This window comes from Dendrobates tinctorius, unplaced genomic scaffold, assembly GCF_039654945.1.
Source record: "Dendrobates tinctorius isolate UK_male_01 unplaced genomic scaffold, ASM3965494v1 ptg000103l, whole genome shotgun sequence".
NCBI lineage: Eukaryota > Metazoa > Chordata > Amphibia > Anura > Dendrobatidae > Dendrobates > Dendrobates tinctorius.
The window spans coordinates 44,820,365-44,838,329 of NW_027361771.1; the positions used below are offsets into that span (position 1 = coordinate 44,820,365).

Here is a 17,965-nt window from a genome sequence, read left to right on the forward strand (position 1 = left end):
TAAGTTGGTGTGCGGGGGAGGGGAGGCCATGCAGTGATGCCAGTAGGGTTGTTACAAACATTTTTTTCTTCCTTTTTAGCATGTGCTTAAGTTCTGTGTTCATCCATCCTGGCTTCCTTAAATGCTTTCTATTCTTCCCTCTTTTCGGAATTTTTAACAATTGTGCTTTGAGAATTTCATTTTTCAAGATTTCCCATCCATCCTGGACATTTTTGTCTTTAAGGATATCCAGCCATTGGATCCCTCCAATTCTCTTTCTGAATCCCTTAAAATCTGCCTTTCTGAAATCTAACCTTGACGTCTGAGTCTTCACAGGTCTTCCTCCTCTAGTTATCCAAAATTCTAAAATAGCATGGTCGCAACCTTCTAGGGTCCCAGCCACTTTTACCTCCTCAACCATTTCCTCCCTGTTTATAAGGATTAGATCCAAGGTAGCAGTTCCCCTTGTTTTCTCCCCTACCTTTTGGAAGATAAAGTTGTCAGCAAGAGAGGATAAGAATTTCCTTGACCTGTTAGTTTTGCCTGAGAGAGATTCCCAGCAAATGTCTGGATAGTTGAAATCTCCCATGACAACTATGTCATATTTTTTGGAGAACTTGGCCATTTGATGCATAAAGAGTTCATCCATATCTTCAGCTTGCACAGGTGGCCTGTAGTAAATGCCTACAATGGTGTCCTTTCCATTGTTCTGTCCTTGTATTCTTACCCAAACAGTTTCCACAGAACTCCCAGTCTCTGAAGCTTCAATCTCTGTGCAGATATACGCGTTTCTAACATACAATGCGACACCTCCTCCTCGTTTATCAAGTCTGTTTCTTGCAAATAAGTTGTATCCTTCTAGTCTTGTATTCCAATCATGTGTATTGTCCCACCAAGTTTCAGTGATTCCAATGACATCATATTTCTTTTCCTGTGTTACTAGTTCCAATTCTCCTTGTTTATTGCCCATGCTTTGTGCATTAGCATAGAAACATTTTAGTTTGTGATTGGTTTCTCTTCCTCCAATATTTTTATTAATTAGATTCTTTTGTCTTTGTTCTTCCTTTCCACTTCTAATAGCAGAGTTCTCAATAGCATTTGTCAGGTGTATGGCTTTTTATGGTCTTTTGCTTCCCTTCCCATGTTGTTCTAGTTTAAAGCTCTCCTTACAAGTGTAGCAAGGCGACTTCCAAATACATGTTTTCCAGTCTTCGTAAGGTGCACCCCATCTCTAGCAAGTAGTCCATCGTACGTTAGTACGGTCTGTCCCGGTGGTAGGATGAGTTGGGTGGAGGCCTGCACAACTACTTTTCCTAACGTTTCCCTTTGACAGGAGACTTCCTGCACCCGAACTGTACAGATTAACTGTTGGACCACCCGCCGCTGGGGGGTGTGCAGACTCTACTGGTTTAAAGACAAGTGAGATGACTCATCACTCAGCAGTTTTCTGAATTCTTTCAAGCTATTCATCCACAGCGTAACGATATGACCGTGGCCAGCCTCCCCCTGGGTCGGCACGATACCCCTCTGTCCAAGATCCTTCCCACACAAGGAGACCTGCATTCCACACCACCCCTGCGAACGGGATGGGCAGTTGATTTGCCGCCATCAGTTTTACTACCGGGCCCCACTCAGGCCTGAGAGTCTCTGGGAAGTGCCGACGGAAATACGCTTCCGGCATCATGGTCACTTGAGACGCGGTATCCACCAGGCAACGCATGGCCCGGCGATCGAACTCAGCCCAGACCAGCGGGCGTGCAGACACCAGATTCGTGGGACTTTCACTACTCCTTCCTTTCTATTCTAGCTCTGGGCGACGTCCCCCAGGCTCGGAGCCCTCTAGTTTAACAGGCAGCGTGGCCGGGGGCTCGCCCGTCGTGGACATTCCTTAGCCATATGTCCTATTCTTCCGCAGTTATAACAATCTAAGGACCTCTGCCAAAGGATCCTTCGGGCCTCGTTACGGACATTTGCTTCGCCTTGGCTACTGGCCATGCACTGGCGGGACTCAACTTTCTCTTTCACCTGAGCCAGTTCACCTTGAATATGCAGTTCTTTTCTCATCTCTTCATCCCATTGGGGTTCAGCTACCAACTGCACTGCTGCTTCACCACTCTGGACCTTCCCTACCGGGACTGTCACCTCCTGCTACTGTTCACGTGAGCGGGCCTCTTTCCCTATGTCAGCAAAAGTGATACGAGGGTCTTCCCGCACCCGCTCTCTCAGGGTGTGCTTGGTCATTGAAGTCCCACAGGCCAGTGACCAACAGGTCAAGCAACACAACATGTCGGCCCTATCCCCATTCCATCTTTTCTGACAATGGCGGTGTGTAATTCTTGTAGAGCATTCATATATTGCGTAACCGTCTCCCCCTCTTTCTGCATATGGCTAAACAAGCGAGTCCTAAGTTCTCCTACATCTGTGGGGTCCCCATGGGTCTCCTCCAGGATTTGGAGCACTTTAGTAAACGTATAACGGTCTCGGGGGGAAGCAGCATCACAGAGTCTCGAGCCTCCCCATCCAAAGCCATAATAGCCACCTCGGCCTCGAGTGCGGGGGTCATAGGGTGCATTTTCATCATGCCCCTCATACGTTCCGTCCAACTCCACAACATGGTATTAGACCCCGTAAATTTCGGCAAGTTACTCAGCATGGCCCCCAGAGAGAGACTGGTTCTGGGCCCAGCTGCCTGTTCTACCGCCTCCGTGCTATCAGACTGCATCCTGCCGACTACGCCAAAATGTAAAAGAGAGAGGTTCGTTGGATGCAGTGGAGAGCTGGAGACAGAGAAGAGGTTGACAGGATTTACTGAACAGGCAATTGAACACGAAATACTCCACGCAGGGAGACAAGACTAGTTACAGCCATGACGGGAATCACGCACAAACACAATGCATGAGAGAAAGATATACAAAAAACAAGGTAACTTATCGCTTGCAGCTCCTGCAGGGGAAAGGCTGGAAAATCTCCCGACGGCACTTCAAATCGTGAACAAAGTCTCTGGCTCTATTACGGAGGAACGAGAAGCACTGTATCCCGATGGTGCTGATGTATCCGGTTTGGCTTGGCTTGAGTGCGCTGGAACGTGGAAACTGTTATTTGTATAGACTCCTCAGGAATGGCGTCGGACAAGAACCGTGGGCACGCTCACAGACCACATCAACGGGCGGTCTTCCAGAGTAATCTCTAGTAACGGAGCGGGTAAGATTATCTGCAACTGCAGGCAGGACAGAGCTGTCCAGGAAAGCAGGGTCAGACGGTAACTCTGTAGCGTCACAGTCAATCTTAGAGTCAGTATGCTGAAGGATGAATAGCGTGGAGTTGTCAGCCGGAGCAACGGATAGGGAGTCAACCTTCTCCTGTCGTTTTCTCGTCGAGTCTGACCTGTTCCCACGCTCAGTCCTCTTTATATTCCCCGCGCCCCCTGCTGTCCAGCATGGAGGTCCTTCCATCCCCCCCAAAGAAAAACCTCCCCCGGCAACAGTGGTGACAGTCCCGATAGTTCCAGCCTTAAAGGGCACCGGAAACCGCTGACTCTGTCTCGGCTTATCTTCTTACAACCACATGGAGCCAGAGTGTAACATCAGCTTTTTTACAGATATATTGCAATTCTATAGCATAGGAAACTGTAATGATTAATAACTGCTGTAATAAAACAGACAGCACATGGCTGACAAGTGTGGAAAAAATTGTTCCACTTTCCTAGATGAGACTCTGATTTTTTATATGCTCATGTGACCCCCGGTGTCACCAGTTCCTACTCTAGAATCACATAATCAACGGAGCGAGGGACTCAAGAACCTTTATTACATGGAAACCAAAAAGTCCGTACAACAATCCACCACACAGAGGATAAAATAGTCCATGAGCACTGACCCAGTCTAGTAACAGGATAAATTCCCAGGGGGATGAGAGTCACAATCCTCCAGCAGTAGTTTCCAGGGTAATCAGGGTTTGGCCGGGGTTACACTTGCGAGAAACTCACACGACTCTCGCACGTCAATACCCGGCACTGCTGCCGGCACTCGGACCGGAGTGTTCAGCTGCATAGAAATACATGCAGCCGCACAATCCGATCCAAGTGCCGGCGGCAGTGCCGGGTATTGAAGTGTGAGACTGTTACGAGTTTCTCGCAAGTGTGACCCCGGCCTTTCTCCAAGTCTCTACGGGTTTCTGGCCTGATCATCAGCATTCCACAAAGGAGCTATTTTACTGGTCTCTCTGTCCTCAGGCCCCCTCCTTATATCCAGGGGTAGGCAGACATGTTCAAAGGTTTTCAGGCCCCCTAGACATGGGAAAAGTGCCTCAGAGATCAAGGCACCATATGGGGTAATTTGCGGCATTTGGAGAGCAGAGGAGTCATGAATGAACAGTCAGAAAAAGTCAATAGGTGTTCTTCATGGACACATTCAGGCTGCAGATGGTAACTGACTTTACAGCTGCTGGCATAGACATCGGGGGCTTATCTACAAGCAACAGAGCAATGCGCCTGCGCCGGAGCCATTTCAGGACGGGAGAAGAGGATGTCATCGCATGAAGAAGGGAGGCGCCAGACCGGACCGCAACACCCATCGGACCGGACCGCCCACCCCGGTGAGTATAATATAACGTGTTTTTCTTCTCTTTCAGGTTACATCGGGGGCTTATCTACAGCATTACAGAATGCTGTAGATAAGCCCCCGATGTCTATGCCGGCAGCTAATAGGGGATAAAAAGGGTGACAGATCCCCTTTAATTCAGTTATTGGATCTTTTGTAAAGTAATTAAGACTCCGGACAAGACTGGGGAATACACAGAACAATACAGAGCCACAAGACAACACTCCTAAAATCAGCAACAAAACGAACATAGACAGGATAATACCCCACATACCATATCACACCTGGCCTGTGAAAATCAATATTCAGTTAATACAGCTTACAGAGAGAAAGATCAATCCAGGACAAAAGGGAATCGGATTTTTCTGATAAGATACATTGCAAAGTTTATACTTTCCACTTGAACAACTGATTTAGGAAATATAAATGTAAATAACAGCTATTTTTTAACCCCTTTACTACATATGATGTATATTTACAGCATATGTCGTATTCCCGACTTTGATGTGGGCTCCGGCGCTGAGCATGCATATTTCCACCGATATGATAGCTGATTTAATCAGCTGTCATGTGCCTTTAACAGCTGCAGGTAGATCTGAGATACACCTGCATCTGTTAACCAGTTATATACCGCTGTCAATATCGGACAACGGCATTCATAGGAGATTGTGATTTTTGCTATACAATCAAATCAAATTAAATCAAATCAATCAAATCAAATTTATTATCGCCAAGTACATATTACATATATACAAGGAATTCTTTGTGGCAAAGAGGCAACATAATATATAACAACAGATACAACAAGTAACATCTAACAAGACAGATACAGTATATAGTCTACACATGACGATTTAATTGTTGAACAGAGAGTGGATAGAAGCTGTTCATATGGCGGTTGGTGCTGCATTTGGGGACTCTGAAGCGACGTCCTGAAGGGAGTAGTTGGAATGAGGAGTGTCCCGGGTGAGAGGGATCGGATGAAATTTTCAATGCGTGGGATCGAATACTCTTATCATAAAGATCCTGGATTTTAGGCAGGGGGGAATCTATAATTCTCTCTGCTGTTCTGAAAGTCCTTTGTAAGCGGAGTTTGTCATGCGCAGTGGCTCCCCCATACCAGACTATCAGAGAGGAACAAATCACAGATCTGATGACAGCATTAAAGAATAAGATCAGCAGATTCTTAGACAAACCATATCTTTTCAGCTGACGCAGGAAGAACATCCTCTGTTGTGCTTTTCTTATAACAGCATCCACGTTTTTCCCCCATTTAAGATCATGAGAGATGATAACACCAAGGAATTTGGTCTCTGTGACCCTAAGAACCACTTCGTCATGGATGTAGATTGGAAGTATCTCATGTTGATCTTTCCTAAAATCCACAACCATCTCAGCAGTTTTTTTAGTGTTGAGTACAAGATAATTGGCTTTACACCAGTCACATATTCTTTCCACCTCACTCCGATACAAGTCTTATACATAGCAATCGAACGATTGCTGCTTCAAGTCTCCTAAAAGGACCATTAGGCAATGTGCAGACGTGTGGAATTCAAACGGAAATCCGCATTTTAAATTCCCGCGTATTTACTGCAGAAAAACTAGCGATTTGCAAGCATAATTAGCTTGAAGAATACTAGTGTTTTCAAGCGATCTGAAGCATCGCTTGGAAAACTGATTGACAGGTTGGTCACACTCGTCAAACATAGTGTTTGGACGAGTGTGACCAACTTTTTACTATTGAGGCTGCCTATGCGTTTTCGCTGCCAAATCGCGTTTAAAAATGCCGCAAAAACGCAAAAAAACTGCTACTTGTGAACTCAGCCTTAAAGAAAGCAAAAAGTGAAAAAATAAGTATAAAAATATGAAAAAAATAAAAACACAAAAGTTCAAATCACCCCCCTTTCGCCCCAATGAAAATAAAACTATTTTTTTTTTAAATACACATATTTGGTATGGCCACGTTCAGAAATCTCAGATCTATCAAAATATAAAGTATGGTATATTAATCAGATTAGTAAACGACGTAATGAGAAAAGAAATCGAAACGACCGAATTAGGTTTTTTTGGTGGCTGCACATTGTAATAACATGCAATAACAGGCGATCAAACACATCGTATCTGTACTAAAATGGTATCAATAAAAACATCCACTCACGGACCAAAATAAGCCCTCACCCAGCCCCAGAACATGAAAAACGGAGACGCTGTGGATCTCTGAAAATGTCTGACATGCCTAAAACTTTTTTTCATACAAATTCTGGATTTTTTTTTGTAACCTCTGAAATAAAACATAAACTGCATGTTTGGTGTCTATGAACTCGTAATGACCTGGAGAATCATAATGGCAGGTCAGTTTTAGCATTTACCGAACATGGTAAATAAAGAGAAAAACCGAAACATTATGGAACTGCGCTTCTTTCGCATTTCTACTTTTTTCCTGTTTTCCAGCACACTATATGGTAAAATCAATGGCTTTGTTCAAAAGTACAACTCCTCCCTCAAAATACAAGTCATTTTACAGCTAGTGACTGAAAATACATGAGAACGGGAGGAAAAATACGAAAAATGGAAAATAGCCATGGCGCAAAGAGGTTACGCCGCAGCGTGATCCACTGTCTCCATGACAGCCATAAACTACTGACCAGCATCAATCTCACATTTACGGCTTATGCATTGTCTATACTCCTGTAATCGCTAGTGACGTCAGTTCCACGGTACTGCGCCGCGGCATATTGGTACACATCACATATGGGAACCATTATCGGTAGGACACTATGATCACGGTTCCCTGCTTCCAGGGAAGGAGTTTTCATGATCACAGAGCCAAGAATGAGCGTGGAACGCAAAAGTCAGGAAATCAAGCAATGCCGTGGAACGCATTCACAGGAAGAGAGGGGGGAAACTGGGCGTGGCCTTTGCAACCGGAAGTTGCAGCTCCGGCGGCGGCGGCGGCTCTGTCTCTACACAGCGTCAGAGAAGAAAGGTGCTGCACGGTAAGTGTGTCGGAAGGAGCCATGCATATTTATCTGCTGGGGGAGGGACGGCCGGCACTGACAGAGGAGAAATTTGTGTGTAGGATCCATTAATGCTATTATGCACTATTTACGCTTTGGTCAGAAGGGGTTGTAGGGGCAATAAATGAAGGTGTGGGGGCTTACTAATACCACAGAACCCACCTGAAGCACGGCCAGGCAGTGATAGGGAGCTTTATTGGAGGCCTCTTATTCACTGACAGCTTTCATTATTGTCATCAAGGTAGAAGAGTGTTGGACACCAATCATGGAGACCTCCCGGCTATCAGGTAGGAGTGCGTGTACCCACCCAGCAGCATGCAGCCCCCTAGATCGGTCCCTCTATTAACCCCAATGTTTGTGTTATTTTCCTGTAGGCTCTATGCAGAGGGGGCCAGCTCTGGAGCAGGAGGGCAGGTAATATGTCCTGGTGGGCCGGAGCTCTGCCACTGTGATGTCCTTGTATCACTCAATCATGTTTCTCTTTGTCTGAACAGGAAGGAATACGCTGGGATAAGTCAGGAATGGAGCCGAGCACTAGGTGAGACATCGACGGGCAACTTCACATTAGCCCTATACACAATCACAGTTTCTACCAGGGCTGAGAAAGCGACTCTTATTGCCCTGTTCAGAGTAGGCAAATTGCCCCCCCCCCCTCCATACAAATGAATTAATAAGTAAAAAGGGTCTTCTTATGTCTGGAAGTTATCCTCTATTCACATGATGGGGGGGATAACTTCCCAACCCCACTAGTCCCATGTGTGAATGGAATGGTGCTCGATCAGGTTCCCCCCGCTACTTCATTCGTTCTTAATGGGACTGCTATAAGAATGAATGGTGCTTATTATCGACTGTCGTTCCATTCATAGTCCCGATTCTCAAGATCAGTGGGGGTCCATGCGGTCAGACCCTTAGTGATCAGGGTTACTTTGCAAACTTGAGAATGCCACTTTAACCCCTTTACTCCCATGGGTGGTTTGCATGTTAATGCCTGGGCCAATTTTTACAATTCTGACCACTTTATGAGGTAGTAACTCTGCAACGCTTCCATGGATCCCGGTGATTCTGACATTGGTTTCTCGTGAGGTATTGTACTTCATGTTAGTGGTAAAATTTCATTCATATAACTTGCGTTTATTTGTGGGAAAAAACGGAAATTTGTCGAAAATTTTGCAATTTTCCAACTTCGAATTTTTATGCCCTTAATTCACAGAGATACGGCACACAAAAAACTTAGTTTTACTTGTTTACTTTACATCAGCACAATTTTGGAACCAAAATTTTTTCTTGTTAGGAAGTTATAAGGGTTAAAAGGTAACCAGCGATTTCTCATTTTTACATCACCATTTTATTTTTAGGGACCACATCACATTTGAAGTCACTTTGAGGGGTCTATATGATAGAAAATACCCAAAAGTGACACCATTCTAAAAACTGCACCCCTCAAGTTGCTCAAAACCACATTCAAGAAGTTTATTAACCCTTCAGGGTGCTTCACAGGAATTTTTTGAATGTTTAAAAAAATGAACACTTTTTTTCACAAAAAAAAATTACTTCAGGTCCAATTTTTTTTTTATTTTACCAAGGGAAACCAGAGAAATTGGACTGGAAAAGTTATTGTGCAATTTGTCCTGAGTACGCTGATACCTGATAGGTGGGGGGGAACCACTGTTTCTGCGCATGACAGAGCTCGGAAGGGAAGGAGCGCAGTTTGACTTTTTCAACGCAAAATTGGCTGGAATTGAGATCAGGCGCCATGACATGTTTGGAGAGCCCCTGATGTGCCTAAACAGTGTAAACTCCCCACAAGTGACCCCATTTTGGAAACTGGACCCCCCCCAAGGAACTTATCTAGGTGTGTGGTGAGAACTTTGAACCCTCAAGGGCTTCACAGAAGTTTATAATGTACAGCCTTACAATTAAAAAAACATATTTTTTCCACAAAAATGATCTTTTCACCCCCAATGTTTATTTTCCCAAGGGTACCAGGACCCCAAAAGTTATTGTGCAATTTGTCCTGAGTACGCTGATACCCCATATGTGGGGGTAAACCACTATATGAGCGCAGGGCAGAGCTCGGAAGGGTAGCAGCGCCATTTGACTATTTTGGCTGCAATTGAGATCGGACGCCATGTTGCATTTGGAGAGCCCCTGATGTGCCTAAACGGTGAAAAGCCCCCAACACACCCCTAACCCTAATGGGAAAATGGAAATAAATTCATTTTTTTTATTTTATTATTTTTCCCTAACTAAGGGGGTGATAACGGGGGGGTTTGATTTACTATTTATGGCGATTTTTATGTTTGGCAGCTGTCACACGCTAAAAGACGCTTTTTATTGTAAAAATAGTTTTTGCATCACCACATTTTAAGAGCTATAATTTTTCAATATTTTGACCCACCGAGTCATGTAAGGTCTTATTGTTTGCGGGTCGAGTTGACGTTTTTATTGGTACTATTTTCAGGCACGTGACATTTTTTGATCGCTTTTTATTCCGATTTTTGGGACGCAGAATGAACAAAAACCAGCATTTCATGAATTTCTTTTGGGGGGTGTGTTTACACCGCTCTGCGTGTGGTAAAATTGATATCGTGGTTTTATTCTTTGGGTCAGTACGGTTACAGCGATACCTCACTTGTCATTTTTTTATGTTTTGGCGCTTTTATACAATAAAACCAATTTTATATAAAAAATAATTATTTTTGCATCGCTTTATTCTGCGAGCTATGACTTTATTTTTTCGCTGTTGATGCTGTGGCAGCTCGCTTTTTGCGGGACAAGATGACGTTTTCAGCGGTACCATGGTTATTTATATCCGTCTTTTTGTTCGGTGATATGATGACAAAGCATTGTTTTTTGCTTTTTTTTTGAAAGGGGTTAACTAGTAGGACAGTTTTATAGGGTGAGTTGTTACGGACGCGGAGATACTAAATGTGTACTTTTATTTTTTTCAGAAAAAAAAAAGAATCTATTAGGGAATATTTTTTTTTTTTTCAATTTATTTAGGAATTTTTTATTTTTTACTTTATTATATTGTCCCAGGGCGGGACATCGCTGTCTTGTGTCAGATCGCTAATCTGGCAGTTTGGACAGCACTCTGTCATATCAGCGATCTGGCAGGCGCTGCTGCAGGCTTCCTCGTGCCTGCCGCCTCCCTGCAGGACCCTGAAGGCCCCCGCGGCCATATTAGATCCGGGGGCTTGCAGGGCGAGGACCCTCGGAGCGACGCAGCATATCGTGTCGCTACGGGGGTCTCAGGGAAGCACGCAGGGAGCCCCCTCCCTGCGCGATTCTTCCCTGTGCCCCTGGAACACTGCGATCATGTTTCATCGCAGTGTGCCATGGGTTAATGTGCCGGGGGCGGTCCGTGACCACCCTGACACACAGTGCCGGGTGTCAGCTGTGATAATTGGACGTACTATTCCGTCCTTGGGACATAGGTCCCAGGTCACATGGACGGAATAGTACATCCAATGTAGGAAAGGGGTTAAAGCTGCAGCCTTCTTACTGTTTTACAGTCTTACAGTCCCCATGCTTTTATACCCCAAACTAATGGCATCTATGTAAGAGCGCTGTAATGCTGATTACATCCATCCTTTTTATTTTAGAAATTTGGATTTGCGTTTTACAGCTCTGCTGCCTCTGTTCCCTAATCCCTGCTTGTCTCCAGTTAGTGACAGTCACGCATCTTTCACTGACCAAGATCCAGTGAGGTGGCATCATTCTGCGGGGTGATGCATGCACAGAAGACTGTCAGTGCAATCTGTATAGTTTGCAAAGCAAGCCAGACACAGACTATCTTCTTGACCAGGACGAGCAGCATCATTAAAATACAAAATATGCTTTGATTCTTACAAAAAAAAAAGCCTTATTGTGTTTTCTGGGGAGGAGGCCCAATTTCTATCAGGCATGCTTACTCCTCTCCTAACCCAGGCATCATTGATGAGATTGGGGGGTGTATGTACCATGTATACTTGAAGTTATAGCATCAGACAATGGATGCAATGTGCTAAAGATGGAGCAGAGCTCATGTTGTCACATAGTGCAGGCAAACCGTGCCTGATATAGTAGAGCTGTGTTTGTAAAATAGGGGAAAGAAAACAGCTTGGCGTCTTGCAAGTAGTAATGTTGATCTTTCCTTAAGATTATTATTTATTTATATAGCACCACTGATTCCATGGTGCTGTACACGAGAATAACAGGAAGATAACAGGACCCTCTAGCTGTGTTATTCAAATGTAGCAGAGCTTGTCAACTTCTCATTGAAAATGTCAGATATAGCAAACAAGACTTGCCGAATGTAGTAGAGCTGTGTTGAGGGCTGTATGAGGAGGACCAAAGAGAAGAGCAACTTTTTAGGAGGAAACGTGTGCATAGGGTCCTTTATGGAGCAGCAATGAGTAGAGATGAGCAAAACCCAAACTTAAAAGATCAAGGTTTGTACCGAACACTTAGTGTCCTGTGCTAAACTCCAAACACGGACTTTTCCCGGAAGTCCGTTTTAATGTTCGGCGTTCCTGGGGAAGTCTGGGAGCGGAGAGAGAGAATTTTCCAGGTCCAAAGTTCGGGTCTCCATTTGTTTTCGGTGTGGTTCAAGTTCGGGTACAGTTCTGGTACATAAAGTTTGGACCAAAGTTCAAGCCGGGTACCAGAACTGAACCTGAAATTCCACGGGTCCACTCATCCCTAGCAGTGAGTTATGTCCGCCTCTCCCACTGCTATCCTGTCCTGATGAGTGTTTCTCTCCTCACTCGGACTCAAAGCGCTAATTGTTTGATGACCGCTTTCATCGGTCAGAGGAGGGAGATGCTCATTGGACATCACTACAGGAAATTCATTTTCCCTTTTTTTAACATTAAGTAATTGGGCAACACTTTAGGGGTGTACCTACCTTCACCTACTCACCCCCCCCTTCAAAGTAGTCCTGATCTCTTCCCATTTTGATGCTAGTGGCCCAATTCACCTTCTCAAAAATAGTCACTGTATAACACATTTTTAGACAATTCATGAAGGACATTACATGATTCATGTAGGACAATTTATGTAGGACATTGACTTTCCATTATCAAGAATGGATCATAAATGTCATAAACTTACCAAGGACAGTCTGCATTAGGCTGTGTGCACACGCTGCGGAATCCGCTGCGGATTAATCCGCACGGATTTTGCAAAAACCGCAGATAATCCGCAGGTCCAAAGACCTGCGGATTATCTGCGGTTTTGCCTGCGGTTTGGTCCTGCGGATTCACTATCTCCACAATGGTGGAGATAGGAACCCGCAGCGGTTTCCGCAGAAAGAATTGACATGCAATTCTTTCTGCGGATTCAAAACCGCAGCAAATCCGCGCGGTTTTTTCCGCAGCGTCGGCACAGCGTTTTTTTTTTTCCATTCAAATGAATGGTACTGTACACCGCAGCTAAAACTGCTGCGTGTCCGCAGCGGCCAAAACCGCTGCGGAAACGCAGCGGAATCCGCAGCGTGTGCACACAGCCTTAGACTTAATCTTCGAAAAGAATGGGCAGTACAGAATAGTTTTATCACGAACCCACCATGTGGGAGAACTTATCCAGAAGACTCCATTTAGGAGATTCATTTTTTGATCCCTTTATCTGACCTAGACCGAAATGTTTCATTTCGAACCTTTCAAGAATGGAGAATGTAGGACATTTCTGTAAGAAAGACATGTTGTAGGAAGATGTATTATCACTTTTCATGAGTAATCTGGATGTTTTCTTCTATAGGTAAGGATAAAGGAGAAGCCATCTGGTGTGACCAAGGAAATATCGCAAATCACACTGTGTCCACAGGCCCAGTGCATCTTAGCAATACAAATGAGCTAGATGAACATACTGAACTCAGTTATAATTACACAGAGACCCTCAGTAACATGGAGCCTACCCCAAATGAAGATGGATCCTTCCTTAGCCAGACCTTTCAGCCCCCAAGAGAACACCTCCAGATGCAGTATATGGCAGGCATAAATAAAAGCAGCAGTTATATGATGGAACATAAACACTCCATAGGCAGAAGGTTGGGACAGCCAGACACCGGTCCTCCTTCTGTCCCTAGCCCCACGTACTGCTCCAAGTGCACAAAAATGTTTGCCACTAGTGAAGCATATGGCTGCCATGAACCAATGCACCTGGTAAACATTAAGCTATTTCCTTGCACAGAGTGTGGAAAGTATTATCGTCAGAACACTGCTCTTGTGATACATCGGAGGACACACACCGGGGAGAAGCCATACTGCTGCCGTGAGTGCGGGAGATGCTTTAATGCCAGGTCAAGCCTGGTCGCCCATGGGAAGGTTCACTCTAGAAAAAAGCTCAACTCCTGCTCAGAGTGCGGGAAAAATTTTGCTAAAACTGACGACCTTATCAACCACCAGCTGGTGCACTATCGCGAGAGAAAATACATCTGCAGTGACTGTGGCAAATGCTTTAAGGTTGAGGCAGAGCTAGTAGCCCATAGGAAAATTCATCCTGTGGAAGAACTGTTTCTCTGTTCCGTTTGTGGCAAAGATTTTACCCAATATCCAAAACTTCTACGGCATGAGAAGACCCACCCAAAATTACCACCGGTTTTTATCACTAGTGAAAGAATGTTAAAGGATCAGGATGCTTAATCTGGTTGGGTTAAATGTAAGAGCTAGAACTGGTAATCACACGTGTAAGTATTTCCACCCATTTTCAGATGAGTCAGGAGAATCGGGTTATGCAAAATACATGTGATATAGCAGAGGAACCTGCTGGCTCAAAGACTAGCAGTCATAATACTAATGATTTGTTTCTTCATGAACTTTTGGGATAAGCTGGCAAGCCTAGAAACGCTAATGAACCCCCAGCCTCTCCTTTAATATTGGCACAATCTCCAGATGTTCAGTCATGGAAGATAAGTCAGCGGAAAGAACCAAATTCTCCCAAGATGCGTATCCTCGTAGTTCTCATTAAGAAGCTGAAGACATTACCTATGATGTAGGTATGGGTGGTGGTGATGGCGTATGTATACTGGGCAAATTGTGTTTCAGTGTAACAGCCCTTATGAAGATTGTCTCATTGAGTGGTGGGGCAGTCTGGATATCTGAATTCTAAATCAGAAGCTGTTGAAATTGGCTTTTTTCTTTCATTAACCCTTTTGTGACCTGCTCCATACTAGTACTGCGCATGTCGCTTCTCTATCTTTGATGTGGGCTCCGGCAGTGAGCCCACATCTTTCCCGGCACATGTCAGCTGTTTTGAACAGCTGACAGGTGCCCGGAACAGCTGCGGGTGGAATCGTGATCCACCTGCGGCTATTAACCCGTTAAATGCAGCCATCAAACACTGACAGCAGCATTTAACACGCACTTCAGCCCATCGGGCCGGAAATCCGCCCATTGTGACCCCCGTCAGAATCACCCAATCTATCAATAAAAAAAGATTAACCTGATCGCTAAAAAAAGGGCGTAGTGAGAAAAAAAAAAGTCAAAATGCCAGAATTAAGTTTTTTTTGGTCGCCGTAGTATTGCATTAAAATGCAATAACGGGCGATCAAAAGATCATAACGTCATCAAAATGATATCATTAAAAATGTCAGCTCGGCACGCAAAAAATAAGCCCTCACCCAGCCCCAGATCCCAAAAAATAGAGACGGTACGGGTATCAGAAAATGATGCAATTTCTTTTTTTTTTTTAACAAACTTTGGATTTTTTTTTCACCACTGAAATAAAAAAGAACCTGACGGAAAATGTAAAAAGTTTATGGCTCTGGGAAGAAGGGGAGCGAAAAACAAACGCAAAAACGAAAAAGGGATCCATCATGAAGGGGTTAATATATGAACCCATCACCAAGACATCATTTTTTAAAATTAATAAATGCCCACTACATCTACCCCCCTCCACCCCATCAAAAAAAAATCTTTAAAGATATTAACAAAAACCTGTTTATATGCAGTGTGCCAATTGGGTAACTATGTTTAGTCCTATTTGAAGACAGCTCCTCTGGTCTTGTCTTACCTATTACTTTACTCATAAACCCCGGGGGCATAGAAAAGAAAAAAACTCGCCTGTTAAATTCTCTGCTACTCTGGCGGTTCTTTAGCCTGACTGCATTGATGATGTCACGTTCATCTACATGACCTCAGAAACTTAACATACATCATTACCGGCAGATGACGGCTGTGTTATACAGCCAACATCTGCCCAACAGCTGTGAGTGGATCTCTGACACCAGTATTTAAAGCAAAACCTGGGACCGGGCGGGCTGTTCCATGCACCCTTCAGGCTCCCGAAATGTGTGTGTGGGTTGCCATGGCAGATAAGTCCTTGCTGGGGTTACCACACCTGCCATGATGATGATCCTGTGGCCGGGCTTCATAGGAAACAAAGATTGTTACTATATACAGCGGTACTGTAATGTTTCAGTATAGAGCATAAGCGATCAGATGATGAAAGGAACCATAATTGGTAAACCCGTGAGGGCAGGGTTACCTGCTCCTCTGGACCAGTCTGTCATTTAAGTTTTATATGTAATATGTATGTAACCCTTTTCACATGTACAATACCCTGGAGTTAAGGGTTCTTTAAGAAGAAATAACTAAACAATAAAGCAAAAAAAAATGAATTGTTCATCTTTTCCACTAGTAAAAATTGTTAGGGTACCGTTACACCTAGCGACTCACCAGCGATCGCGACCAGCGATATGACGCGGTCAGGATCGCTGGTGAATCGCTAGGTGGTCGCTAGTGAGCTGCCACATAGGCAGATCTCACTAGCGACATCGCTGGGGACGGGGATCGCTACTTACCTGACAGACGCGGCGATCCTGCGTCCTCCCGCCCGGCTCCACGCGTCGCTCGTCGTCACAGCAGGAAGCGCCGCAGGAAGCTGACGACGAGGAATGGTCCAGCAGCTTCTCGCGTGATCAGCGATAACCAGCGGGGGAGCCGGTCGGAGGTAAGCATCACATGCAGCGATATCGCTAGCAATATCGCTGCTGCGTCACAAAATCGGTGACTTTACAGCGATATCGCAGTGTGTAACGGGCTTTATTCCCATGTGCATAAAATATAACATTAGAAAGAACCCATCAAATCTTTGTGCTCCCCTGATTCTTCTCCTATTAGCGCTGCGTCACTCCATTGCTGAGGTATTCTCAATGAGGTTTTGATCAATTTTACTTCATCTTACCATGATATTCACACAATGTTTAAAGGATGGGTCTAATAAATTTAGATTTCATATATCAGACGATTAAGGATGTGGTGATATCACATATTTTTGACCCTCTTCAAATGGGGAAAAAGGGTGTTATTTGAATTGTTAGGTTTCTTTGTATTTTTCTTAAAACATCCTTTTTCTTTTATAACATACAGTCGTGTGCTTGCTTGTTCTATGTACTGCAAAACTAATGTATTGCAGAATATAGCTAAAATAAAGGTTTCCTAAGAAGCCCAGATTGTAGATGGACTTCTCAGAAATACCAATATGATAGTCATAGGGTCTTCGGCAGCTCTCTGACTAACTTGGCGACCCATTGGTGTTAGACAGTGACATTTAGGCCACATTTACGCCATTCAGTATTCGGTCAGTATTTTACCAAGTATCTAAGTATCACCCAGGAGTGGGTGATAAATACAGAAGTGGTGATGTGTTTCTATTATACTTTTCCTCTCATTGTTCCACTCCTGGTTTTAGCTTACAAATACTGGCATAAAAAACTCACCAAATACTGAACGTGTGAACATGGCCTTAAAGGTAACCTGTCATCAGGTTTGAGCGATATGACATAAGACCATCACCAATGCTGTATATGTCCCCAACCCCTGACCTGCAAGACAAGAAAAACTGCTTTTATTATACTCACCTGCGGGGCGGTCCAGTCCAAGGGGCATCGCTGGTTTTGGTCCAACTGCTCCCTTCTTGGTTCATGTGGATGACATGTACCTGCATCATCCACAGTGTCTCTGGCATCACGCTCCTGCACAGGCATACTTATTGGTCCTGTTGAGGGCAGAGCAAAGTACTGCAGTGTTCAGATGCTAGGGTTCTTGGACCTTTCCCGGTGCCTGTGCACTGCAGTACATTGCTCTGCCCTGGTCAAGGTAGTAAAGTATGCCTGCACAGGACCTCTATGCCAGGGGAGACTGTGTGGATGACATAGGGATGCGTCATCCACACGAAGAAAGAAGGACGGCATTGCAAGAAGAAGTAAGGCACTGGACCAAGAAGAGCGACACCCCTCGGACCGGACCTCCCCGCAGGTGAGTAGAGTAAGAGGTCATTATCTTTCAGGACTGGTTTGGGGCTTATAAAACATTATACAATACTGTATATCAGGCCTGAAAGGTGGTGGCCTTATCTCATATCGGTCTAACCTGGTGACTGGTACGCTTT

The 17,965-nt window shown here is 44.5% G+C and overlaps 1 protein-coding gene across 1 annotated transcript; it reads left to right on the top strand.

Annotated features, from left to right (window-relative positions):
- Positions 1–7,429: 7,429 nt before the first annotated feature.
- LOC141100119 (uncharacterized) lies at positions 7,430–16,193 on the top strand. The gene is made up of 5 exons (XM_073588365.1): positions 7,430–7,573; positions 7,836–7,881; positions 7,969–8,008; positions 8,089–8,132; positions 13,334–16,193. Exons 1-5 carry the CDS (start codon positions 7,445–7,447, stop codon positions 14,215–14,217), a joined length of 1,143 nt encoding a protein of 380 aa, XP_073444466.1. The 5' UTR covers positions 7,430–7,444; the 3' UTR covers positions 14,218–16,193.
- The last annotated feature ends 1,772 nt before the right edge of the window (positions 16,194–17,965 follow it).